The sequence below is a fragment of the Dreissena polymorpha genome, chromosome 14, assembly GCF_020536995.1.
Source record: "Dreissena polymorpha isolate Duluth1 chromosome 14, UMN_Dpol_1.0, whole genome shotgun sequence".
Lineage (NCBI taxonomy): Eukaryota > Metazoa > Mollusca > Bivalvia > Myida > Dreissenidae > Dreissena > Dreissena polymorpha.
The window spans coordinates 28983438-29011154 of NC_068368.1; the positions used below are offsets into that span (position 1 = coordinate 28983438).

The 27717-nt window shown below is 35.8% G+C and overlaps 1 protein-coding gene and 1 long non-coding RNA gene across 3 annotated transcripts; both read right to left on the bottom strand.

Annotated features, from left to right (window-relative positions):
* Positions 1-739: 739 nt before the first annotated feature.
* On the bottom strand, positions 740-14659 carry LOC127858030 (uncharacterized). The gene is made up of 3 exons (XR_008038730.1): positions 14508-14659; positions 2316-3028; positions 740-855 (listed from the first exon to the last, which is right to left on the bottom strand). It is a non-coding gene; the product is annotated as an uncharacterized LOC127858030 (long non-coding RNA).
* A 971-nt stretch (positions 14660-15630) lies between these two features.
* On the bottom strand, positions 15631-22218 carry LOC127858701 (uncharacterized). 2 transcript variants are annotated; one of them, XR_008039023.1, is made up of 4 exons: positions 22114-22218; positions 21497-21886; positions 20850-21009; positions 15631-17607 (listed from the first exon to the last, which is right to left on the bottom strand). XR_008039023.1 is itself a non-coding variant. In XM_052395931.1 (3 exons), the coding sequence occupies exons 1-3, from the start codon at positions 21236-21238 to the stop codon at positions 17474-17476; spliced, it is 339 nt and encodes a 112-aa protein (XP_052251891.1). In that variant the 5' UTR covers positions 21239-21415; the 3' UTR covers positions 15631-17473. The 2 variants fall into 2 exon arrangements, 1 of the variants encoding a protein (XP_052251891.1); XM_052395931.1 differs by lacking the exons at positions 21497-21886; positions 22114-22218 and adding an exon at positions 21194-21415.
* Between the last annotated feature and the right edge of the window lie 5499 nt (positions 22219-27717).

Here is a 27717-nt window from a genome sequence, read left to right on the forward strand (position 1 = left end):
TGTGGAAGTCAAAACTAAGGACATACCGACAATATGGCATCAACGTGCAAGAATAAACGTTAATAAAAGGGCGCGTAAACAACGTTGACGCCGGAAATGCACGACGTCATTTCCGTTTATAATAAAATATCTGATAATAAAAAATGGCCGCTGATGAAAACCGTGAGGTCGAAAGCTTCGGCAAAAATAAATACAGCGTTTTTGTTTAAATAATACAAGGCTAATAGAGACTTTTGTTATATATATATATATATTGCAATGTTTTAGCGTAAACACTGAAATCTAAACAAGTTAGCTGTATGAAAAGTGAGAAGATTTATAAGCAATGCCTAACAAGAGCTAATGGTGAAGTGTGCACTGTGGAAAGAGTCCATATCCATAAGAGATTTAACTCGCAGTAACAACGTCCTGTGGTAGTTTTGTTTATGTGCTACGTGGTTTTATTGTTATTGTTGTGTTTGCATATTTGTTGTTTAATTGTGATTGTTTTAAATGTGCGGCACTTAATATGTTATTACCTTAAGAGTATCAGAAGTTGTATATTTGTAATTAACCCATTTATGCCTAGCGTCTAGAAAAAAGCATTGGCAAACAGCGTCTCAACAGGGTCTGCGCTGTTTGCTTAAATGAATTTATGTAAGAAAGAGTCTAAATATAGAAACAAATATACTAGACACCCCTAATATTGGAAATAAATTGATCCAATTTAGAAGGATGGGATACATCACTAGGCATAAATGGGTTAAGCAGGGTACGAACCATTCGTCCAAACAGTGGAGAGCTGAGAAACTGGACGAGTGCGAATACGCCAAATATCCAACCGGAAATGGTCGTGTTAACGTTCTTTAAATCCGCCTGTAAGCATGACAACAGTTACCATGTCAATTGAAATATAGCAACGAAATAAACTTGTGATTAGTGTAAGTTAAACAAATGCAATAAGTTTAGTTCTGAAAGCGAGTTATTTCTTTAACAATTTAGCATAATGCCAATAAAAATGTATCATTCAATTGAAAACATGTACGAATTCTATTCAAACAATCAAGAAAAGAAGCCTTACTTACAAAAATGAATTCATGTACATTAATAAACAATCGAAATTGGAAAACTAATGAAAAGTTTATTACGCCATATAACTCGAGTTTAGAAAAAACGCGTACAACCGGCATAGCGTTTAAATAATAAATCAAAAGCATGATTGGTGATGTGAGATCGTTTTAGCGTCTAGGCGTCCGGTATACAATTCAGTGACCGATGTTCTTTGTATTTGATATGTTTCGTGTTATATAATCATTTAAGCTATTAACACTATGAAACTGTATATGTAAATATATTAAGTAAAATTTGAAATAAACAATTATAATAACATATCTGAACAAGTCCTTTCGAGAAAAGCGAAATAAATCAGTACTCATTGGCCACTTGTCAATGACCAAAACACTGTGTAGTAGTCAAGAAATTGTTCTTAAAACTTATATAAGAGAGGACACTTCATTTCTGGCATCTACTAATTAAGCCAATTTCTGTAGAGACTGTGCGTTATGCATTTCCTAAAATGTCATCCCAGATAAGCCCGTGCTGTCCGCACATGCTTTTATGGTAAGACACATTTCGCTCTTATGGCTTTTTCGTTTCATGGATGACTATTCAAAATAAAAATTCAATCTACGCCGAAAGTCTCTTCCCTTTGTAGCCTGTGTGAATCTATATACAGCTTTATTATAGACCTGCTTTATGTATCCGAAAAATACAAGTTGTATCAATCGGTAAAATAAAATCGCTCATAAATAATTCCCGTATTATGCTACTCGCTAGTTTACCAATTCCGTATAACCATACTAGCCGGACTACTTTTAATAACGTCACTTTGAAAGCAGAAAATTATAAGGGCATTATTGTTTAATTATGAACGCGTAAACTTTTTTCACTTAAATGATTCAAAGTTGTATATAATTAAAGGAATATTACGCAAGTCGATCGTTACACATGTTTGTACCAGTCTAGTGGCTTGCGCTATTTCGTATCATACTCGAGGCTCCGCCTCTCGTGAGATACGTCATCACACAAGCCACTCGACTAATACAAACACATGGAACAATATTCCGTGTTTCTCGGGGACGACACGTAACGCACCTGCACAGTTCCGATTACCGAATGTCTTTTAGGATAACCGACTTAACATTAGTAATATATGAACAACAGTTTGATTTATTTTATGTAACAGCTCAAAGTCACTTTATGATATTTTATGAAATACATGTTTTATTTAATCTGCAAATCCTCTTCACAACATTTGTTAAAGTACGTTAACTTACCTCGAGCGGAAAAAATGGCGCAAAAATGGACAGACTCAGAAAACCGAGCAGGTTCGTGAAGCTTGTGAAAAACAGCACGAGTATCTGATCAAGTGTCAATTCTCGCCAAACGAGCGGCTTCTCCTCTACGTCGTCCTCGGCGGCCTCATTGATGTCGCCGTCGGCTCTCGGGAACTCGCTCGGGACATGATCGGTCGGTTATCGGGGTTGTTCGGGTCGTCCGGCCCAAGGTCTCCCTCCGATAGCGGCCACACCGCCCCTTTCGTGTTCATGTAACTGCTTAAAATTTCGATGCTAGTAGTTGACAACGACGACGCGGGTCTCCTACGAAACGCGCTTCGCGTTCCACCATGATCTTCCTCATCTTGTTTCCAACTCGCCGACCGAGTGTCATCACTACGCGTGGCACTGCCATTTGCTATTATGATCGCTTTTCAGTAGAATACGCATCGTTTTTATTCGGCGGTACGCTAGCCTCCCCCGGTAACTGCGACGGATTCTCCACGTCACGTGATGCTTCCCATACATTGTAATCCCGATCACGACCAGTACCGGAAGTTCTGTTCATACGATCTTCCGTCGCCAGTGTTGACGCGTTTGTTTGCGCAATATTATAAACGTCAACCAGAAAATGATTGTTTCCGTTAAGCGTGACACGCTTGGAAGAGACAGGAGTCGCCTGCGACATTCTTCCATTACGGTCCGATGTCAATCTGGAAAATATAATAAATCACTGTTATTGGTGGGACATTGGTTTTTTGTAATTTCGAGGGTTGAGTGAGCCATAGAATTAATAAAAACACATCGGAAAAATAACCGACGAATTCACCATAAACATTAAGGGAAAAATACCTACAAATTCAAAACAAACACATCGGGAAAATTACATGCGGATTCAACACAAACACATCAGGAAAATGACCGAAGCAAATCTGTTATTTTTGGCCGAAATTAGACATACTGAACTTTTCCGTGTCCACGGAGAAGTCATTTAAAAAACATCGTGTCGACGAATATGTATTGGCGTACAGTATTAAAAAATATGAACTAAGGTTTAGAGACATGAACGAAATGTAGAGTCGACGAATATGTTTAAATGTACGGTATTAAAACAATCGAAAAAAGCAATAAGAGAAAAGAACGTCTAATACAGATAACACATTTTATCATAAACGGAAGCTGAAAATAAACTGTACGAAGTGTACTACATTTATTGAGAAGATTAAGTATATTTACATAAACAGCATTATGATGTAGCGAAATTGTATTAGCAGTTTATTAGGGCCATTCCTATCGACAAGTTGTGTCACTGTTGTTTTGACGTCCTTACGCGTCATTTCCTGTTGTTGATGGTGTTTTATATGTATATGCAATAGTTTTTCCAGTAAAATAAAGTACATTAAGTCCATATATATATTAAAAATAAGGTCTGTGGAGGCGAATTATATCGGACACTAGCACATGTACTCTCATCCTGTCCTGTTGCTCTCTCTCAAGGTCGTTACAGATGGAGGCATGACCAAGTCCTGCGAGTGCTTGCCGACATCCTGGAGCAAGAAAGAAGGAAGGAGCGGCAAGTCAACACCAAAGGGCCAGGTTACATCAACTTTGTCAGGGAAGGACAGAAGGCAAAGGGTAGCCAGAACACAAGCCTGCTACAAGAGGCCAGACACTGGGAGATGAAGGTTGTTCTCCAACAGAAACTTGTATTCCCAGATGTTGTTCAAACAAACCTACGTCCTGATATAGTCATCTGGTCAACAGCTCCAAAGAAGATGATACTCCTGGAACTGACTGTCCCTTGGGAAGAAAGAACTGATGAGGCAAATGAAAGGAAGCGGTCAAAGTACCAAGAACTGGCAGACATGTGCAGAGAGAGAGGGTACACCACCTGGATCTTCCCTGTAGAAGTAGGATGTAGGGGCTTCCCTGCACAATCTGTGTGGAAAGCGCTAGGAGCTTTGGGCATCAAAGGCAGCGCTAGGAAAAGCTCTGTACGGGCCCTTGGCAAGGCGGCAGAGAGAGCGTCCAGTTGGCTCTGGCTACGACGCAATGAAACGACATGGAAGCCATCACAGACGAGCAGTGATTGATCACCACTGCTGCCCCGCCATCAAGAGGGTGTTCCGAGATAAGGGGCGAAATACCTGATGACTGATGGGAACTCGGCTGATGACGTCTGTGTTATGCAGTAACCACTGTATTACTCAACAGGGATTTAGTGATGGTAAGTATGTGTCAATTTGCTTGTATTCTTATTTGATACAAAGCTGAGAATAGACAACACAGTTTTGTATAAAGCGTCGGCACTTTAGAGAGGTACCTTAAAATTATTTCATCATGCTTTACTCTAAATTAAACATCTAATTAGATATCACTTAAGACATGCGTCGACCTTGATAGGTTTTGTTAACATTTGAATTAAAAAATGGGGTTGTATGCGATAATATATACGTCTGAAAACATGCGTTTGTTTGCCCTACATTTTGTCCGAAGACCATCTACTAAGCGTTTTTTATCAGTGAAACACCAACGTTATTACGATATGTGTTTTTTTAATAACATTTCAATACATTGATACATGTAGTTTCCTATACTGGAGTTAGTATCGGAACTCTTAATTCGTTGTTTATAAATGTACGCATAATTATAAGAACACAAGTTTAAATTAAAAATAACAGTACGCTCAGATCCTACTTTCGTATACTCGTTGATTTATTGTCAAATGACTGAATATTAATCAGTAAACACCGAATATCAACCCGAATAATCTTATCGCACCAAAGTGTATCGCGCCTTATCACGACGATATGTGCATATACCGGTAGGTCACGGACGAAAAGTAACCATTGTGTAAGTTTAAACTGTTGGCTTGTTTGTAAATCCTGTATAGTTTTGGATTCGCCACGAATCACCAATATGTGAAAACTTGTGTACGTGTGTAACATTTCGTCATGAGATATAATTGTTTAACACTAAACTCGCATTCGCGTAGATGATGAAGTTCCGTTTTGACTTAATAGTGATTGTCATTTTCGCATCTACAGTTTTACATTTTGATTTTTATATTTTGTTTAACGAGTATTATGTTCTAAGCCTACAAATCGCCAAAAATATCATGACACCTTTTCTCTCAGATGAAAATCTTTTTGCCGTGCTCTGTGAAAAGGGGGTGTGATGCATGTGCATAAAGTGTCGCCCCATATTGGCCTGTGCAGTCCGCACAGGCTAATCAGGGACGACACTTTCCGCTTTTATGATATATAACGTTTAGAGAAAGTCTCTTCTTATCAAAAATCAAGTAAAGGCGAAACGTTTCGTCCCTGATTAGCCTGTGCGGACTGCACAGCCTCATCTGTATCGACCCCTAACGCACATGCATTAAACCATCTTTTCACATAGCGCGGCTTATTTATGCAAAAGTGTACTATACGAGACCCATAGTTACGCTGTAAAACAGTAAATGAATTTTACATTCACATCGTTACTTATACGTGAACAGAAGAGATACCATCTTGCGAGTATAAATACGTTTTCCACGTTGATAACGACGTTGATAAAGTAGTGTATACTTAAACAAATATAAAGAAGTTAATAGGTAGTTGTTCTGCTTTCTGTGCAAAAAAATAATAATTTGTTTGCGTAGCAATCGCGGACGGCAGGCATGTACTCTATAGAGATCATCTTTTCATTCACTTCCTGAAATTTCAAGGACAAGTTATTTTCGTATACACTATATATTGAACGTACAAATAGTCACTTATAGTTCTTAAAGATCGGTAATGTATATGATGTTACTGTATATTATTGCTGTGTCTATTTTAAATGCATGTATGTGAATGTGACTGAAATAAACTACAGTCGAAACACGATGGCTCGAACTAGCTTGGTTCGAATTTCCGGTTGGCTCTAACTCTCCTCGAAGCACCGATGTTTTATTTCTATATATTCATATAAACTTTGCTCGGATGGCTCGATTTCGCTTGGCTCGAATTATCGGATGGCTCGAACTGTTTTCACAGTCCCGGCCATAGTTTTCACACGTTCTTTTGTTAGGTTGGCTCGAACTCGCTTTAGGTTGCATAAAAGTGTAAATCGATTAGGATCTTTTGATTAAAGCCAGGCAATATTTGATGTCACACAGGTTGCAAACATGGCATCGACTCGATCGTGAATTGATTTGAGTAAAATATGGCATTTTGTATAAAATCTGACTTTCTTGTAGACGCAGTATTATTATGGCTGAAACGGCTGACTCGCTTCTTGCTTAGCAATCCAGAAAAGAACCGGGTACCAAATCCGGGTGGGTATATAAATCAGCACTACCAAAAATGTCAGCTGTAGAATGTAAAGGGACAAAGAGAAAGTTAAACGATAAAGGTTACACATAAAAATATTACGCCATTTCGGCAGTAGAAAGAGGCAAAAACAACAAAAGAAAAATTTGCCGTCGAATTAGGAATGCATGAGTTGTTTCTAAGTGCGCTGTTACATGTACTCGTATGTGTGCTACGTATAACAATGCTGATATAATTTTTTATTTGATTTTTATTTGATTCAAACTTTAACTGATTTAGCATATTGGTTTAAAAAATATGAAGGATATATTTCGTTTGTATTAATTCTAAAGTAGAAAGTAGTGCGCAGTAGTACGGAGTTAAGGCAGTATGAATACTTTTTAACTGGAGGTGCATATGTATTGAAGACTTATGTTAGTAAATAAATGTATATTAGAAATCGGATGGCTCGAACTATTGTTGTCGGTCCCTGCTAGTTCGAGCCATCGGGTTTTGACTGTAATTAAATACTCTACATGTCCGTCGGGTTTTTATTTCGCGTGTTATTTAAAGCTGACAATTTATTCAGTGATGATGATTTTTTTGTGTAGCATAAAAACTGTTTGCATTCTACAGACTTAACCTTTGGTACCGACCCAACTTTAAGGTTATGCAGGTTGAGCTATAACCAATATTATACTATAATTGAACAAACCTTTGTTAAATCGCATAGTAAACTGTTTCATAATAAATCAAGAAAAAAATGCTGCATACAGATTGAACATGCTTATTGAAGTGGGAAATGCGCTAAGTATGTCATAAAAAGTTAACTTACAAACATTTGTGGTGTGGCGTACTTATCCTAGTTTGGGATGTTTTTGAAAAAAAAGTTGAATTGCATTGCATAGCTTTAAGCCATCTGGGCTTAATGCATGTGTAAATATGTGCGGTTTAGATTAGCCTGTGTATTTCGCACAGGCTAATTATGGACGACATTCATAGCCTTCAATTGATATTCATTTAAAAGAGACGTCCTTTAAACGAATATTTATATATTATATTATCATTATATATATATATTATATGTATGTAAGTATAGCGAGAAGTGTCGTCACTGAAATGCATGTTCGGACTGCACAGGCTAATATGGGTATCTTGTTCTGAGAAAACTGGGCATAATGCATGTGCGTTAAGTGTCGTCCCAGATTAGCCTGTGCAGTCCGCACAGGCTAATCAGGGACGACTCTTTCCGCCTAAACTTGATTTACGGTGAGGAGGGCATTTCTTGAAACTAAAAATACCATAAAGCGGAAAGTGTCGTCCCTGATTAGCCTGTGCGGTCTGCACAGGCTAATCTGGGACGACTTTTTACGCACATGCATTAAGCCCAGTTTTCTCAGAACAAAACACATGGGATCACAATTTCCGCAAACGCATTAGGCACTATGTTCCACAAGGCGGCTCATATTTCTGCTAACGTTGCTGTCACAGAAGTTATAATATGTGTCTTGTTCTGAGAAAACTGGGCTTAATTCATGTGCGTAAAGTGTCGCAATCAGGCTAATCAGGGACGACACTTTCCGCTTTTATGGTATTTTTAGTTTCAAGAATGCCCCTTCTTACCGAAAATCAAGTTTAGGCGGAAAGTGTCGTCCCTGATTAGCCTGTGCGGACTGCACAGGCTAATCTGGGACGACACTTTACGCACATGAATTAAGCCCAGTTTTCTCAGAACAAGACACATTTGTTAATTTGGACTTGATTAACAGTTTTCATCGGATTTTTGCTTACAAACCTCTTATGGAAGGTTTTAATAAATGTACATATTTTAATACCAATGCTACGTGACGCCTTGTATATACGTTGTCGCAACATTAACTTGAGCGAACGTGCATATGTCGTTGAAATGAAACGCACAACTATGTTTATGACAACAGACAACGTGCGCTAAAATGGCTCACTTTAGACGAGTATGACAATACAATAACGGAGAAAGTGTAGTTTATCCGCGAAAATACATATTCAATATAAGAAGAAAGAAGAAGGGATGGCGTGTCTATGTGTCCGTCTGTATGCCTGTCTTTAAATGAGCCCGATTATACTTTATTATCACATGTTTTGTATTTTATTTCTGTAAAAAATGTGTAATCTAATAAAAACTGAATCCTCTACATACAGAGTACACAAATTAATCATCTACATACATAGTACACAACAGAACCCTCTACATACAGAGTACACAACTGAACCCTCTACATACAGAGTACACAACAGAACCATCTATATACACATTTGTAGCATATGGTATTACTTAAACTACGCACCGCATACACGCGTTCACTTGCTTTTATGCAGTGACACATAAATAACTATTTAAAGGGACCTTCTCACGTTTTGATAAATTGACAATATACAAAAAACTATGCTTAAAATTCTCAAACTTTCTTTGTCGTTATGATATTTGTAGGGAAACAGTAATACTGGAAAGGTTCCGAGCTCTAAAATATTCATTATATGCATCTTTCGACGATTTAACAACATGAACATTATAAAGCGTTGCAACGCGACACGATTGAATCCTATGGATAGTTCTGTTGTAGTCGTTATATTTTGTGACAATACAAGGATTGCGTATATAAAGTATATCATATATCACTCAGTGCATGAGTACCGATGGCTGGGCGGTTGAAGCGTTAGACTTTTACTCCAGGGGTCAGTGGTTCGAGCCCAGTTTATTTTTATTTGTATTTCTTTACTTGTATTATTGTTTTTTATATTTGCGCTTTTTATATCCAATGTTTACTTTTATCAATATCAAACATCACCGGTATGATATTTTAAGTTTAATATACTGCATATAACTGTAAACTTAGTTATATTCGTCGGAACTGCATTTTTTGGTTTGTTTTTTCTTTAAAAAATGACTTTGTTCATGGACACTTAAAATCGCAGATTTGTGATGTTGGAAAATACATGAGGAATTTGCGTCGGTTATTAATGGATGTATGCTGTTTAAAACTTCTGGATCTGTAAACCCAATAACTCTATGCAAATTTTACCCATACGATTAATAATGAGTTGACAGTATATGCGTAGTAAAATATAAAGCTCCGCCGATGTGATATTTTAATTTAATATGTTGCCTATATGTTTATACAGAGAATGTAATTAATACAGCATATATTTGAATCATAACTATAAATGTATCACACAATATATTTTGGGTCCGAAGCAACATGTGTGATCGCTGGTTCTCCAATATACTGTAACATTTCATTGACAAATAAACGTTATCGTTATCAGCCCATTTAATCCTGTCCGCTTAATCGAATGTTCGGTTGAAAGATAATGACTTTCGATTATGAAATGGAATAACTGTCAACGATAACCGATCACGTGTTATACGCCGTATTGAACGATCACCGTTTCAGCAATGCCGTTTCTGCTTATATACTGTAAAAGATGATCATATCTGATTGCGCAACAGTGCGGCTAGAAGCTGTCCAAGCAAACATGTATATATTATTACTAGTGTGTATACAATGACACAGTTCAAGCTGAAAACATTTAACTTCGGTAGCGCGTTGTTGGCGTTTACTTGTTTAATCAAAGCGCTGAAGGCACTGAAGATGTTCGCTATTGCAAAATTTAACACGCAATTCATTTTTGAAAATCAATCGCAAGTTTAAAATGAAAACACGCCATTCAACTTTATTAAGTGTGTGTCATAGCGCACGGGTCGAATTGTGTGTGCACTTTTTATCATAGAAATAACTAAGACAAAATAAAAACAACATGCTTTTTTGGAAGTTCTGAAAGCATAGAAAGTATGATGAAAATGGTTATGAGAACTTAATATAAAGAAAATTTGCAGTCACCATCATATTAAAGGAATATTTTTTAATATCAAATGACTATCTCACCAAGAATATAAATTCATAATGAAAGTTCCGTGTACAAAACTTTTGATTTTTGACACCATATACAAATTCAAAATATACAATAATCTTCGTAGCTTGTATATGGAGGAATAAAAGTATATAAACATTGCTGTTTATGCTTTACTTGTTACCCGAGCAGTTCACACGGTGTCAACAACGCTAACAAAAACATAGGTATAGAGCACTAATGCGCTTTTAGGCGTAGCTGTTTCAGTTTTCATCTTAGTGACTTTTACATAACGCCAACAGACACGCATGAATATTTTCGAATATTTAATAAGCTGATTCGAGATACAACCTCTGAATTTTTGCTACATCAATGCGTATGTGCTCAATTCAAAGGATGTAGCACTGTTCAGTGTAAGGAATTCCGGACTTCTCTCTGTATGCTCAAACGACACAAATTGTGGCCCTGTTACAATTACGCGTTACAATCCAAATCGCAGAATTTCACTTTCGCCTCCAAGATGAGAAAACAATCATTAGCAAAATAGTATAGTGTCACGATAAGAGAAAATCGTTTAATTATCATACCACAATGTTTTCCGTACTTGGTCAGCACGTCTGGAAATCATTCCTTAATGTGTGGATAGGCTGCCATTATTAACAAGTTTGCTATTTTGAATTAAATTTTGTATCAAAAAGCATTGTTCTTAAATGTGGCATTTTCAATTCGCAATGAGATTTGTAATGATCCTCGTCATGCGAAAATGGGTCTTATTGCATATGCGCCCATCATATAAATAGCCCACTCAGCTATCCCTCCTTTTGGTAAGGAGAAACATAACATATTGAGTTTAAAGCGAACAGCATCGCCTATGGCCTGACTGCGCAAAAGCACATGTTGGGTTTAACAAACGCTTGCCGAAACGCATAAGACCCATTTTCGCATGACGGCGCTATTGACGTGTGATTTAAATGTGTCGAAAGAAAACTGCGTTTAAATCAAATATAAACATACGATATATTTCGATAGTGAAGAAAGATACTCATAACAAGGCATATGAGGACACATATGAAGTGCTCTCCAGTAGTATATTTTTTATTTACTCACACTAATGTGTGGTTTGGCAATGCTAACACACATTTCATGTGGTGAATATGCAGCTTACAAGTGAAAAACACAACACAATAGTTAAACTTTTGTTTAATTGTATTTAATTATTTAGAAAAGTAAATTGCTAACTTTATTTCAAAGTCAGCGTATACGCCGACTACATTTTTAAAAGACATTTATTGTTATAAATATATTTAATATAATATATTTAGTTGTTTTCGGTTTTAGCGATTATAAAGCATTTTCGAGGTTGCCTATAGTATGCCTGTAGTAATTGATGAACTCATATCCAACTGTCTATGTATTGAGAACTGTGAATATAAACAAGCGAAACCTTCTACTAACCTTCTACTTTTGCGTTACTATCACCCGTAATTACAAAAGATCGCCGCTATCTGTTCAGAACCAAAGAACGTTTTTAGAAATACCCGCTGTAGTAGCATAAACAAGGTTATGAAACAGGTCATTCGTATTATTATTATAAATGGTTTGTTATATTCGGGTTTAGCGATTATGAAACATTTTTTTTGTTTTTGTCTATCGTATTGTCCCGTAATCGTTCATAGTTCATAGACGACACATAGTTACTAACAATGTTCATTACTCTTAAATTACCGGTACGTAGCCTATCATTCGATATCTCGTCATGCGCGAATTGCCAAGATGACGAGTTTTGCATTAACTCCCATTTTCTCGTGCCGCTCTATTTATGTTAATTTCTCTGCATAATACAGGATAAAATATTCAACAACACCATGTATCAGTTTCTAGTCCAATTTAATGTCTAACATACTTAATATTTTCGGTTATACAAATACAGTCTGATAGCTACATGATCGTATCTTTCTCGATCCGTACACCTCCAAGCCTAAACGCTAACTGTCTCGTTTCCCTCTAACATCTGACCCGTGAAACTCAGTTATGAATCCCATTGGTCAGTGTTCTATACGTGCTTGTTCCTGATTGGCTGAATTTCAACCTACTGGAGAAGTCACTATTCAAGTATGCACACGTTAATGAGCGTTGTGGTACAAATAATAAATAATGCAAATACAGCCTAAGGCTTGTGTCAACAGCATTGTAACCCCTTTGTTGTTAATGCATACTCGCTACTGATATACTTGTCAATATTTCGTACATAAAGAAAACCCAAATATTTCACCCAATTTCTCATCATTATTTGACAGTATCGCTGAAGTTATTGTTGAACTTATGTTCAACGTTTTATAATTGAGAATATAAATAAGCGTCAACTTTTTCCCGAATCTCTCAATTTACGACCTGTACTACGTCATGGAGTTGTATGTGAGAGCGTAACCTATTGCGTTGTTATAACCCGTAAACTTTCCTTTGTTTATCGACAGGCGCATCTATTAATAGCCTCATATCATGAATGCCAAAACACCCGCGAAAAAAGAACCACGTGACCAAATAGGACGCTAAACGCAAATACCATGCGACTACGACTTTTATTATCGCTCCGCAATTCCTTTGAAGCCGGAGCCTTGTGGTTGCTATTACGTAAAGAATTGACCTCTAACTGAAGTAAGCAAAGGAAACGCAGCACCCATTTGACCCATTCCTTCTATGTGCGAAGGCAGATTGAATTTTACTAATGTATGGTTTGCCTATTATAACACACATTATAATGCGGTAAATATGCGACTAACAAGTAAAAAACACTATTATTAAACTTTTGTTTTGAATTAAGTTATTTAGAAACCAAAATTCCAAACCTTATTTCAAAACAGCAAGACTACATTTTTAGAGAATATTCTTGTTATATTTAAATGTTTTTTAACAGTTTCAGCGATAATGAAACATGTTTTATGTTGTCTATCGTATCCCTGTAATAATTGTTGAACTCGTGGTCAACGTATTATTAATTGAGACCTGTGAATATAAACAAGCGTAACCTTATACTAGTGCGTTATTCTCACCCGGACTTCCCTTTGTTTATCGCCAGCCGCAGAGTTATGAATGAGCTGAGCGAAAATACTACGTCACGCAGACGCAGCAGAAAGTGGACTATTTTAATCATTCATAAACAATCTCCTCCGCGACACGTACAATACGATCATTGTTTATTGATTCTTTTCTATAAAACACCGTTCGAAAATATTGAATGTAACACGATATTAATATAATGTTTCCATTTGTGAATACACATAATTGGAGAACTCAAACCTCTTGCATAAATTATACAACTCTTTCTTGCGCGGATACGCAAGCGGGTATTGGGTTAATCATACCTAGGCCGTATCGACCTGAATTTCACATCAAGCACTATAAACGGTCGCTAAAGCGACCATCTAAAAATGACAGTATTCGAAAAGAAAAAGCTCGACTATATATTTTGACTGTTCAGCAAACATTCCAAATAGTAAATAGAGTAATACATAGAGGAATATTTAGAGCTATCGGAAAATAACATTACATGTATTCTTTCTCAGTATTTGCAATGGAAAACACATGCCGTATTTATGTCTTACAGTTTTACATGTTGATAGCAATTTATTAACTTAGTTCGTTTTCCGTTGCGTAGATTTTTCTTTAAAGAATTGAATACTTGAATACTAAATAAAACGTAAAACGTAAATAAACTTGTTTAACTAGCACCCGGTTAATATAATATAACAATACAAATTATATACAGAAAAAAAGCACAAACGTTAAAAACGTTATTTTGGTTACTTACAACAAATGAGTAAGGTATGGCTGAATTAAGAAATTTAATAAGATGTAAATAAATGATTGATTTGCTGTTCTTTATATGTTATGCAAACTTATCAGTTGAGTATAAAATTGGTATATTTACATATTGTAAGACACGTCGTTGATTTGGTTGTATCAGTAATTGTTATAATTAAGCATAATCAAATTCAGTTTAGTTAATTATGTTTTTAAAAGTACTTACATGGTGTAATCTTGTTTTAAATCCTTGACACTTATTTTAGCCGCGTTACATATATTGTATTGTTTCAAAAGAATACCATGTGCTACCACAGTTAAAATGTATGACCCTACATCACATGACTGTAACTTCAAATAGATAATTAAACACGGCACAGCTCAACCTCATATATCAGATAAAAGAAGCGAGATATATTGAACTTACACATTCAAGGTTGGTAGCTAGGTTGGCGCAGTGATAAATGCGTATTGCAATTAACTCCCTTTTTTGTATCCAACGCGTGGGAAGTAATAAAGATTGATACGTTATCAGAAACAAGAAATATCTTTAAAAAAGATATACGGCGTTGATTGTGGTTGGAGTTTATGGAAGGTAAAGATTTAAATGAATGAGATCAAGGCTGGCTAATATCTTTTTCTGTGCAGTTTTTAGCTGCATCAAACGCAGTACGGGATGTTACGCGGAGTTTTCGCGGCTTATTTTACATTATTACATATTGCTGGTCATAAACCTATAGATACAAAAAAGAAAACCAAAGTCAACCGGCCACACGCGAAGTCTCCGTACATATTTTAAATATGTATACGCGCGTTCTTCGAACAAACCTGTTTGAGTGGTTTATCGGGACCCAGCAAACATTTTAAATCGGTCCGATATCGGCCCGATATTTATTTCAATATCGGCCCGACATCGGTAATTACATCGGCCCGACAACGGGAGTGCAACACGGCGCAATGTTGGCCCGACATCGGTATGTATATCGGCCCGACATCGGTAATTACATCGGCCCGAGATCAGGAGTGCAACACGGCTCGATGTTGGCCCGACATTAGTATGTATATCGGCCCGAGATCGGGAGTGCACCACGGCTCGATGTTGGCCCGACATTGGTATGTATATCGGCGATACCTTGTTGAGCCAGCATGGTGCCGACATACTTTTAACCATTCCTCAGTCCCTGTCTAGCCTCAATTGTTTTTAATTGTTGTTGGTAGTGTTAAGGGCCTAAAACAGTTTCTTAAATAAATGAAAGAAAATTTTCTTCAGACAACATTTTATTTTTACATTCTTTTCAACCAAACTGGAACACAGTATTTGCTAATTATACTACTGTCTTGAAACTGAAAATATTAAACTGATTTATTACTAATTCCAACATTTTTATTCTAATGGTGTAAAATTAATTAATATATACATTGACTAACAACAAATGTAAAAGAAATTATTTAAACAGTCTCTATAATTCTACAGGTACAGAAACTGAAAAAGTAACACATTGAAACAAAATGTTAAATGACCAAATGACTTGAGTTTTGTATTTTGGTAATAGAATATTCAGCAAATGAAAATCAAATAGAGAATTATGAAGAAAACCAACGTATCCAACACGCATATTGTATACATGGAAAATTACCAAACATGCATGTATAAATGGTTCATATCACCCATATTATCAAAACTGGTCTATATACCCTGGCAATTAATAAAATAACCCTTTCTTTAAACTGGATAATGTACAATACCCATAAAATAGTAACAATTAAGACTAGTTAGCAAAATACAACATAGTAGTCATACGATACACAAAAAATAGTAACAAGTAAGACTAGTCAGCAAAATACAACATAGTAGTCATAAGATACACACAAAATAGTAACAAATAAGACTAGTCAGCAAAATACAACATAGTAGTCATACGATACACAAAAAATAGTAACAAGTAAGACTAGTCAGCAAAATACAACATAGTAGTCATACGATACACAATAAATAGTAACAAGTAAGACTAGTCAGCAAAATACAACAATGTAGTCATATGATATACAAAAAATAGTAACTAGACTAGTCAGCAAAATACAACAATGTAGTCATATGATACACAAAAAATAGTAACAAGACTTGTCAGCAAAATACAACATAGCAGTCATACGATACACAAAAAAATTGTAACAAGTAAATTCAGCAAATTGCTATCCAGCAAAAAAAACACAACATAGTAATGGCACAAAATGTAAATGTACAAGTTACTAGAAAGCTCACTTTAAGGTAATGGGCCATGTTCTCAATGGCAGAACACATTTTTTCCCCCTAAATCAAGTCAAGCAATTCCTTATTGTTGAATAGTCTTAAATGGTAAATACTAGCTGTGAAATGTGGAATAAGACTTGTAGTTAATCAGTTGTACTTTTTCTGAACTGCAGGTAAATATATATATTGACACAACATTTCCCAATTTCATGGAATGGGGTCACATTCCCAAAATACTGAAAAAAAAAGCCATTAAGTCAGACCATTCCTTTAAAGAGAACTAATAATGTTATGCAGTATAAAGCAGCCAGTATTTGTTAATGAATACACTGCAGTAGGACAGAGCAATAGATTGCTGAATGATATATAATTGAGTAGTTTACTGGGACTTATTTACATATGGTTATAAATACCTTAAACTAACTTATATTAAAAGTATTTGTTGTTTTCACCAGGAAATGATCACTTGAAAATAAAAATAATTGAGTTCTGTCACTTATCAAATTCAAAATGAATTGAGGGAATTGGTTTTTATAATTGAGTATTTTCAGAAATAAACACCTTGTATGTCCCCTGAACTTAGACATAAATTATGGGCATTTCAAGAAAGTTTTGAATAAAAAATATTACGAGAATATTGTCTTCAATATTAATACAAACTACATGAAACTTGTTTTCTTCAAAAAAGACAAATGAAAACAATTAGAACAAGAATATATTGAAAAGTTACGTTTACCTAAGTAACACACAGAGTTACAGCTATTTAGGTAATAAAGGCAAAAAAACAAACAAAAAAATATATACACTGCTTCCATCATTATGCATATTAAAAGAAAAGTTGTGTAAAATAATTAATTTCAAGTTCAAAGAGACCTTTACATCATAACAAATTGCAGCAAGAGACTAAATTAAAAGTTAAAACACACACGAGTTAAAATTCATTAAGACGGTTCATCACTTTTTTTGGCTGTCCTCTGTTTTCTTCCACCGTCACGGTCAGAGGCTGTTCTAAACCATTCCCTGCACTCATGTTCAACTTCTGCAGCTGTGCATTTCAAGGACCGCATGACAGATTCTGAAAATGGTAATGACATGTAGGCTCATATTATTCTATATCCATTATATGTTCAAGCAGGGTTGCAAGAATTAACGATACTGGGCAGTTTATAAACCAATATTATTTCTTAACCCTTTTTAAATTTCAATATGAAGACTACTTTTGAAAAAGGAAAACAGTCGGATGCAATTCTGTATGTATATATATATTCACACATATGGCCAGTTACGGGGTCTCTGATTAAGAAATGGGTCATGGGTAGGGCTGCAACAATATACCGGTATATCGGTATATATCGCAATACGCAATCCGCATATTGTATTGCGATATGATTTTCATCATACCGGTACGAAAATTTTACAAAAATTCACTCACATTTCGTCTAGAAAAGCCATTCGAAATAATGATAAAAAGGTAAACAAAACAAAGCAGTGTAAATTATTTTTTACGTAAAAATAGCATTCTAAAAAGTGTATTATACGGAGAAGCGTTGTTACATCCATGGGAGCATTCATTCGATGCTTTTGAACAGATTATCGTTGAATTAATTGCGCACAGCTGTAAATGTTTCGTTCGATTCTGATTTGAGCATTATTTGTAATCCGAATTTCGGAAACACGCTTCCAAATTTGAATGCTAACGCGACAATAAAAAATTATAGCGTCAAATAAAAAGTGCTTTATCCTTTGTCTCAATAAAAAGCGCGTGAAAATTATACAGACATGTAGAACGTCGCATGGAAAGTATGGGTATATTTTGTGTTGTATAAAAACGGGAACATCACGTCAGCTGAATTACGCATGTTCAGTGGGAAAAACGCCCCGGTTGGACGTTATTTCATCACATCTTTAAATAGTAACAATTTCAACAAGAGCACCGCCTTGCGGGTGCAGACCGCTCATCTATTTTCTTTTTAAAGGTGAAGGGACTCTCATTTTCAATCACAAAGGAGGGAGGAGTGGAGTGAAGAGGGGTGTATAGTGTGGGGTGTGGACATTTATTACATTATCTTCCAAAAAAGCGAAAAAAAAAAAAAAATCCGGGGGGGGGGGGGGGGTTGGGGGGGGGCGATGGGGGGGGGGGTTTGGGTGCGATGGTTGGACGGTATTTCAAACATAACCATTTTTAAAAAAAAATGGGGGGGGGTATAGTGTGAGGGTGTGGTGGTAATTTGTGAGATGATCTTAAAAAAAAAAAAAAAAAAAAAAAAAAAAAAAAAATTAGGGGGGGGGGGGGTGGGGTGGGGGGGGGGGTATAGTGTGAGGGTGTGGTGGTCATTTGTGAGATGATCTTAAAAAAAAAAAAAAAAAAAAAAAAAAAATAGGGGGGGGGAGGGGGGGAGGGGGGAGGGGGGGAGGGGACGGCACGGGGGATGGTTTGGGTGGAGTCTATTGTGGTATGTCAGGTAAGAGTAGTTTCATCAAAGTATCAATCAAATCTAATCATAAATAAAGAAGTTATGGCAATTTTAGCAAAATTTAATAATTTGACCTTGAGAGTCAAGGTCATTCAAAGGTCAAAGTAAAATTAAAGTTGCCAGGTACAGTAACCTCATGATAGCATGTAAGTATTTGAAGTTTGAAAGCAATAGCCTTGATACTTAAGAAGTAAAGTGGATCGAAACACAAAATTTAACCATATATTAAAAGTTACTAAGTCAAAAAAGGGCCATAATTCCGTAACAATGACAACCAGAGTTATGCAACTTGTCCTTTTACTGTACCCTTATGATAGTTTGTGAGTGTTCCAAGTATGAAAGCAATATCTATGATACTTTAGGGGTAAAGTGGACCAAAACATAAATCTTAACCAAATTTTCAATTTTCTAAGTATAAAGGGCCCATAATTCCGTTCAAATGCCAGTCAGAGTTACATAACTTTGCCTGCACGGTCCCCTTATGATAGTTCATAAATCTTGCAAGTATGAAAGCAATAGCTTTGATACTGTAGGAATAAAGTGGACCTAAACACAAAACTTAATCAAATTTTCAATTTTCTAAGTATAAAAAGGGCACATAATTCTGTCAAAATGCCAGTCAGAGTTACATTACTTTGCCTGCACAGTCCCCTTATGATAGTTAGTAAGTGTTGCAAGTATGAAAGCAATAGCTTTAATGCTTAAGGAATAAAATGGACCTAAACACAAAACTTAACCAAAATTGTCAATTTTCTAAGTATAAAAAGGGCACATAATTCTGTCAAAATGCATGCCAGAGTTATCTAAATTTGCCTGCCCAGTCCCCTCATGATAGTAAGTAAGTGTACCAAGTTTGAATGCAATAGCATTGATACTTACTGAGAAAAGTGGAACTAAACGCAAAACTTAACCAAAATTTTCAATTTTTTAAGTATAAAAAGGGCACATAATTCTGTCAAAATGCACGCCAGAGTTATCTAACTTTGCCTGCCCAGTCCCCTCATGATAGTAAGTAAGTGTACCAAGTTTGAATGCAATAGCATTGATACTTTCTGAGAAAAGTGGACCTAAACGCAAAACTTAACCGGACGCCGACGCCAACGCCAACGCCAACGCCAACGCCAACGCCAACGCCGACGCCGAGGTGATGACAATAGCTCATAATTTTTTTTCAAAAAATAGATGAGCTAAAAATGTATTTGATACTTAAGAAAATTTGCGAATGTTTGTGTTTCTTATTATTCTTGAGCACATTTAAAGTAAATATTTACCAGAATTGGATTTAAAATTGGAATTTATGGGATTATCGGGTAATTGGCAAGTTATAATTTTGGTACAAGTTAGCAATATATTGCGATATATTGCAATACGGGTTTTTGAACTGACAATATATTGCAATACGGTTTTTGGCGTATTGTTGCAGCACTAGTCATGGGGTTCCCACTTTAAATAAATGTATCTCCATACCCTTTTTTACCCGATATTAACACGAATTAAGGTGTATAGGGGTACCTTATATAGTATAATATATAAATACGTCATTTATTTTAAGTCTCATACAAGGAAATATATAGCGACATTAATTGCGAGGTACATGAAATTTCAATTTCAGACGTGATTGTGGTTTTCGATATAAGACCTTATTGTGACATTTGATTGCATTACCTCCCCTACACCCCCCTCATAGTTATTAAAGGTGCCTAGAATGCGGGGTTGTATACAGAACCGGTTTTTTATATTGACCCCTTAAGTAAAGTCTGAAAACTACCGAGACTGCGTAACTGGCACTATGTATTAGTTCTAACTGTGACCTTATCTTTTTACACATACTATGACAACTTACTCTGCACAGCATCAGCCAATGGAAGTTTTCCAAATACTGCCTTTTTCTTCCTCCCATGCCAGCTGTACTGGTTGGCCACCTCATTTGAAATGCAATGCTTCAGAATGCGCCGGCACACATCAGCGCGGTTTCGGCCACCCAATACAGACAAATGGCTTACCTGAAAAGAAACACAAAGCATCTGTACACAGCTCTCAGTTCATTAATTTATGTTGCATACTAAAAGAACAATAAGTAATTACCTAAGAAATAGCTGCCAAATGGCCTGTTGCATTGGGCGTACTGGAACATGATTCCTCAGCATTGTAAACATGATTTAAGTGTATAGAAACAATTTTTTTTACCTGTCTGTAGGAGTGCCAGTATGTTTTATCCCTTGATTTTGACATTGCTAATATAATACACGGAGTGTTCTCAGTTTCACCAAAATTTATTAGAAAGAATTTTATGAAACAACTTATAGCTGACTAGCTATTCATTCATGAAATTAAACAAACATTGAACAGTCGCGAAAACATGTGACATTTGATGACAGATAGCAATTTCAGAAAAACAGCACTCTAAAAATGGTCTAATCTTGTGAATAAACAAATAAAATTGTTTACGAACAAAAATAAATAAAAAAATCCAGGACAGAAAAGTTCTACCTTGATAATTTCGAAATTGAGTCAATACAGCTTTGTCGCGCGCCTATTTGTATGATCATACAGGACTGAATATATTTTAAAGTCAAATATTTCAAACGCATATTTACATAAAAAGTAATATGACAAATATATTTATTAAATGAAAGGTATTTTATAACATTATGTGATATAAATTTAGTTGACATACTTTATTTTGTTTACTTCCAAAGCCTGGGCAGATTCACTGCACAAGAGCCAAGGGAAGCAACCTGTGTATTTCCTTTTAACAACGGTTACTCTTCCTGGACATGATAATATTGATTTTATATCAAGTATCTTACACGGTTTTTAAAAGAGACATAATAATTAAATTTAATAACAAGAAATTAAAAAGAAAATAATCAAAGTTACCTTTTCTCTTGAGTGTTAATTATGATATCGGGCCTATGTTAGGCCGATATCATACTTTGAACTGTTGAGTTATAAGTATTTTTAAAACAACGGGCCGACATCGGGCCGACATTGTCCTATAAATATAAATTGTATAATATGCGACCTATCTTTCACGGTTTTTAAAAGAGACATAGGCAATTAAATTAAACGCAACAAGAAATTAAAAAGAAAATAATCAAAGTTACCTTTTCTCTTGAGTGTTAATTATGATATCGGGCCTATGTTGGGCCGATATCATACTTTGAACTGTGGAGTTATAAGTATTTTTATAACAACGGGCCGACGTCGGGCCGACATTGTCCTATAAATATAAATTGAATAATATGCGACCTAATCAAACGTTATTAAACCAGATGGATTCACTAAAATGGAAAATTGCAAAAAGTTCTCATCTCTTAACAAAATATTTTTTGTTTAACATAAATGTCGGTCCGATGTCGGCCCAACATCGGCAAACCTCTGCCGATATTCCATCATTTAGCCGATATCGGGCCGATATGGGCATGTTTGCTGGGGAATTGCTACGTGTATTTGATTCGATTATTAACAGTATCGAGAATCATCGCGCTCATACTTAATACATTAGTCAATATGCTGCAATAATACATTAGTAAATATGATGGAATAATTCTTGTTAATTAATTAAAAATAATATTTATCATGGTATTGTTGAAAACACATTAAGAATCTATTATTGACATGCCATAAAATAATATCGCTGGATATCTTCATTTCACATCTTTCTGGTGGTAAAGAAAATTCCGGTTCACCTAGTTCACGCTATAGCGTCTTTATTATATAACTATTATATAACTGACCGCGAACTCCGAACAGCACAGAAGGTCTGATCTGTATATAAACTCGGACATTCAAACACACTAACCGCGATCTGACCCCTTATACCTCGCGGGTTGAAATGCAACACATTAAAGTGATGCATCGCTTCCACTGCTCTTTATACTTTTACATATAACATGTTGACAGGAATATGGAAGTCAGTACTAAATATGAGAACATGGCCTTTAAGTACACAACGTTCTCGCGCTGAAAATCCTCTGAAAATAAAAGATGTACGCACAAACTGTATTGATGTCGAGATTGAGTGTAAAACTGTTCTATCTATAAAGCCTTTTTATTAGAGATAAAACTGTTTCATGCTGAACACGCAGTAAAACAGTGTTACAAAGACGCGGACATGTTTCCAATGTTCTAGTGGTATTATCAAATCAGCCAATGCAGTCAATGAAGTGTATTCATCTGTACTTGGCCGCGGGAAGTTTTATTTGAGTTCTATTGGACGCTAACAAAGGTCAGGCTAAGGTGAAAAGCTGGCGTATACAGCTGACGCCGAAAAATCGATGATTGACATACCACAATAATATCGCCGAATATCTTTATTTAGTATCTCTCTGATCAAAACAGACTTCAAGTGCACAAAGTTTACGAGACGGCGTTTATATAAAGATTTCTGCAACTGACCGCAAACTGACATTGATACCTTGCGGATTGGAATGCAATGCATTACAGTCACTACGTTATTGTCAGTAAGACCGGTGTAACACAATGATCGCAACCCCTTCTGCGAACTCCGGTGATGAACTGTATATAAACTCTGACTTTCACAAATGGCCGCGTAATGACCCGAAACCTCGCGGGTTTAAATGCAATGCAAGTAAGTACTAAATATGACAACATAGCCTTTAGTATAAACGCTTTTGCGCTGTTAATTCTCTGAAAATAAAAGGTGAACGCACAAACTGTATTTATGTCGAAAATTGATTGTAAAACTGTTCTATCTATTGAGCCTTTTCATTAGAGATAAAATTGTTTCATGCAGTAAAACAGTGTTACAAAGACGCTGATATGTTTCCAATGTTCTGGTGTTATACTCAAATCAGCCAATGGAATAAATGAAGTGTATTCATTCGTACCTAGCCGCGGGAAATTTTATTTGAGTATTATTGGACACTTACAAAGGTCAAGTCAGGGTGAAAAGCTGGCTTAATACAGCTTACGCCGAAAAAAACGCAGTATAAGCGCAATTCTCATTAGTACAGATGTTTAACGCATTACTTAATATACTTATAAACCTTATGCTGAAGAAGATATAAATGATGACAATGTTGTTGCTGCTGCTGCTGCTGCTGCTGCTGCTGATGTTGCTACTGCTGCCGCTGCTGATGATGGTGGTGATGATGATTATTATAATAATGATGGTGATGATGATGATGATGATGATAATGATAATGTTGTTGATGATGCTGCTATTGCTGATGATTATGATGATGATGATGATGATGATGATGATGATGATGATGATGATGATGATGATGATGATGATGATTGATGATGATGATGATGATGATGATGATGATGATGATGATGATGATGATGATGATGATGATGATGATGATGATGATGATGAAGCTTTACGTTAGTTTCACTGCTAATACAATGGTAAACCTTCTTCAGATAGCTTTCGAGTTTATTCAATATTACAACGTTCACGTCATTATCCTAGTATAAATAAGAGATTCGCGAGATTTCTACATGGACCCAACATTTAAATCAATAGTTTAGGTATAACAGGCAATAGTTCGACTTCATTCAATCCATAACGTACCGATATACAATTGTATAAACTGGAACTTAATAGTATAATAACTCAATTCTGTGTATGATATGTTTCGTATTTGAACGTACAAGCATTCAACTGAAATCGAAAAGATTGTAAAGAAATGCTGTCAAATTTCAACGACTTAATTCAGCTCTTTATTGGCACAAAACAGAAAACGACTTTAGTAGATCTTTGAATTTTCAAGATGTATATTCAGTTTGCGAAATAATCATGAATAAGGACACTACGTATAAAAACATACTCCGTAGAAGTCGTTTTTGACGCGAGACGCGTAACGTTACCTTTTACTGAGTTACACAGTCCAAGATCCCTCGTTTACATTGTTGGCATATTCGTTTGTACCTAAATATCTTCTTATTAATTGGTCTGGCAAATGTGTTAACATCTTTTTGTACTGAAAATGCTCTGTCAAAACATACATGTTGTTGGATTTGATGTCTTATCCGCCACCATATTATTAGCTTATTATTACTATTATCGCCATTTAATACACGATGTATACTTCAGCATTTTGAGAGTCTGAATCACACTATTTAAAAAATACTTCAGTAACTAGAATTGAGCACTCTTAATATGTTTTTATAAAAACGAATGGGTACTTACCGATGATAACACTATTGATAATCGGTTGATGAGACAAAATGCTTCTGATTATTCTTTTGTTAAGTATGACGTTGATGATGATTATCTTGATCCTTCACCCTATATCTTCCTCCGAATCATCATTATCACCGCTACCACCACCACCATCAAAGTTAATTCAGTGGGCATCATCGTCGTCATCAAGATAGTATCGTCAAATTAATCCTAACCGACATCAACATTATCATGATATTTCTAATTTAAAATCAAAGATGTTGAATTTGATGATGATTTTAATAATGATGATGATGCTTTTGCTTGTGATTATTTAGCAATATGATGAAGACGATGATGAATGATGATGTCGATGACTACGATTACAATGTTATAACAGAAAATAAACGAGGATGTTCAAGTGGAAAGCATACTGACTGTATGTCCTATTTAAACACACTGTGGTCGCTCTTTGGTTTTTTGGGACTGAAGTTGGGTTAACACCCATTTGCGGTGCTACGTGCGCTTTGATTCCTACCGTACTCAGTAGATAGATTTATTGTAGATCAACACAGGACTTGCTTTAATTATGTGTTCATATTGTATTGTGCTTGCATTCATCGGGCTGTGAACAAGCTGTAGCTGTCTGCTTGAAGTTCATAGAAAAAAACTAATACTTGTTACTGTGGGTGTAAATTTTAACGGCTAAACTGTTTGTTCTAAGCAAGCCCATGGATTACAGTAGCTCCAGCAAACATATTTGCAGAATAGGCTATGGTTGATTTTATGATTACGCTGACCATGGTGGTTGGGTAACGGAGTGATCCCGTTTCGCTACTGCGCAATTATTTCGACTGTTCAACAGTAAAGAAGTCAACATGGGAAATTAGCCGTACTTTATTCCTCACGATGACATAAATACTGACTATTTTACTGACAACAATGTCGTAGGGATGTTAGATGGAGTGCCTTTTAAGTTTATTGGAAACGCTCCCTTACAAAAAATACAAACATTGAGAGGAATTTTGCATTTATATGGCATAGAGGTTTGGAAGACTGACGGAAGAAGATTTTTAGTGGGCTACCGCTGGGGGAATTCAGAAGAATGCAGCTTTAAAAGCGGAGAACTTATAACCCGGCTTACAATTCTTATAATCCGGCATACAAACATGGATATAACGTCCGCAATAACTTTCGAGACTAACATGAAATGCTTCGGAAATTCAAACAGGCTACATTTACAGAGGTAAAATACCCATTAATGGAAAGGCAATCGTTGAAACCAGGGACCTATACAAACATTTCCGATGCACATAGACAGAGCACGTAAAATCACTCTTAATTTCAACCGATGAATTGATTGCTGTCAGACTGTCATTTGCGTACAACTGTAACATTTGAATTGAATGCTCTAATTCCTTTACAGGGACCTATACAAACAAAGGGATTAGCAACCTCGCGATATCCCGTTACAGCACGCAAAATAAACCGGTGCGCGAGATCAGGGACCTATACTTTAATCTCGATCGATTGGTCCCGGTGTAGCGATAATAAACCGGTGCGCGAGATTTGATAATCTCGATCGATTGGTCCCTGTGTAGCGATAATGCGGCTACACGATATCGATTGCGAGGGATTTCGCTTATTTAACGCGTTACGTTTTTTCGGATTCAAATTATATTATGTTAAATAAACAAGTACCTATTCGTTTAATTGTTGTGTTGTTGATCTCAAAATCAATCATTAATTAATCTTATTATTACGCAGTATGTCAAACGGGCACCCAATTATCGGACTCTTTGATGAATATTAATTGCCGGTTGTTTCGCCAGGGTTAAATTGCCGTTGTTTATCGCACGTATGTGCATGTACAAAAGACCGGTCTTTTAATAGAATTAAAATGTTACCATGTTTTGTTTAAAATAGCAACATTATCAAGACATGTTAAGTGCAAACAACTCAAAATGTATAATTGTTCTTTTAACCTCCGACGCAGCAAATTTTCGAATGTCATTTTAATATTCATTTGGACTCCCTTAAGTCATAGTGAACGTCGGAATTCATGGAATTTACTGAAAATGTCTTCTAAACATAAAGATTTCCTTTCATGGGATGACGACATAGATTTAGATTTGGTATAAGGTGATTATACTGATGATGAGGCAAACAATAAATCGCAAGCAAGCACGAAAGAGCTGTGCTATATTTGTCCTGTTTGTGGTGCGGAGTATAAAAGTGTATCAGGATTTCGAGGTCATGTCATAAAAAAACATCAACAGAATTTACGAGGTAATAAATATTGGATGCATTTTTTTAGTTCTGCATTTTGCGTACAAACCAAACAAAAAACAAGAAAGGTTTTCGTGTTTTAGTAGTTCTATATATATATATATATATATATATATATATATATATATATATTCACACATATGGCCAGTTACGGGGTCTCTGATTTAGAAATAGGTTATGGGGTTCCCACTTTAAATACATGTATCTCCATACCCTTTTTTATCCGATATAAACACGAATTAAGGTATATAGGGGTACCTACTATTATTATTGTATATAAATACGT

Bases quoted from the DNA above. Each gene is read 5' to 3' on its own strand.
- LOC127858701 (XM_052395931.1), bottom strand. From the start codon at position 21,238: ATGTCAAAATCAAGGGATAAAACATACTGGCACTCCTACAGACAG. The intron at 21,010-21,193 runs GTAAAAAAAATT...GTTTCTTTTCAG, and splicing joins ACTGGCACTCCTACAGACAG to GTAAGCCATTTGTCTGTATT. The intron at 17,608-20,849 runs GTAAGTTGTCAT...TACCATTTTCAG, and splicing joins ATTGGCTGATGCTGTGCAGA to AATCTGTCATGCGGTCCTTG.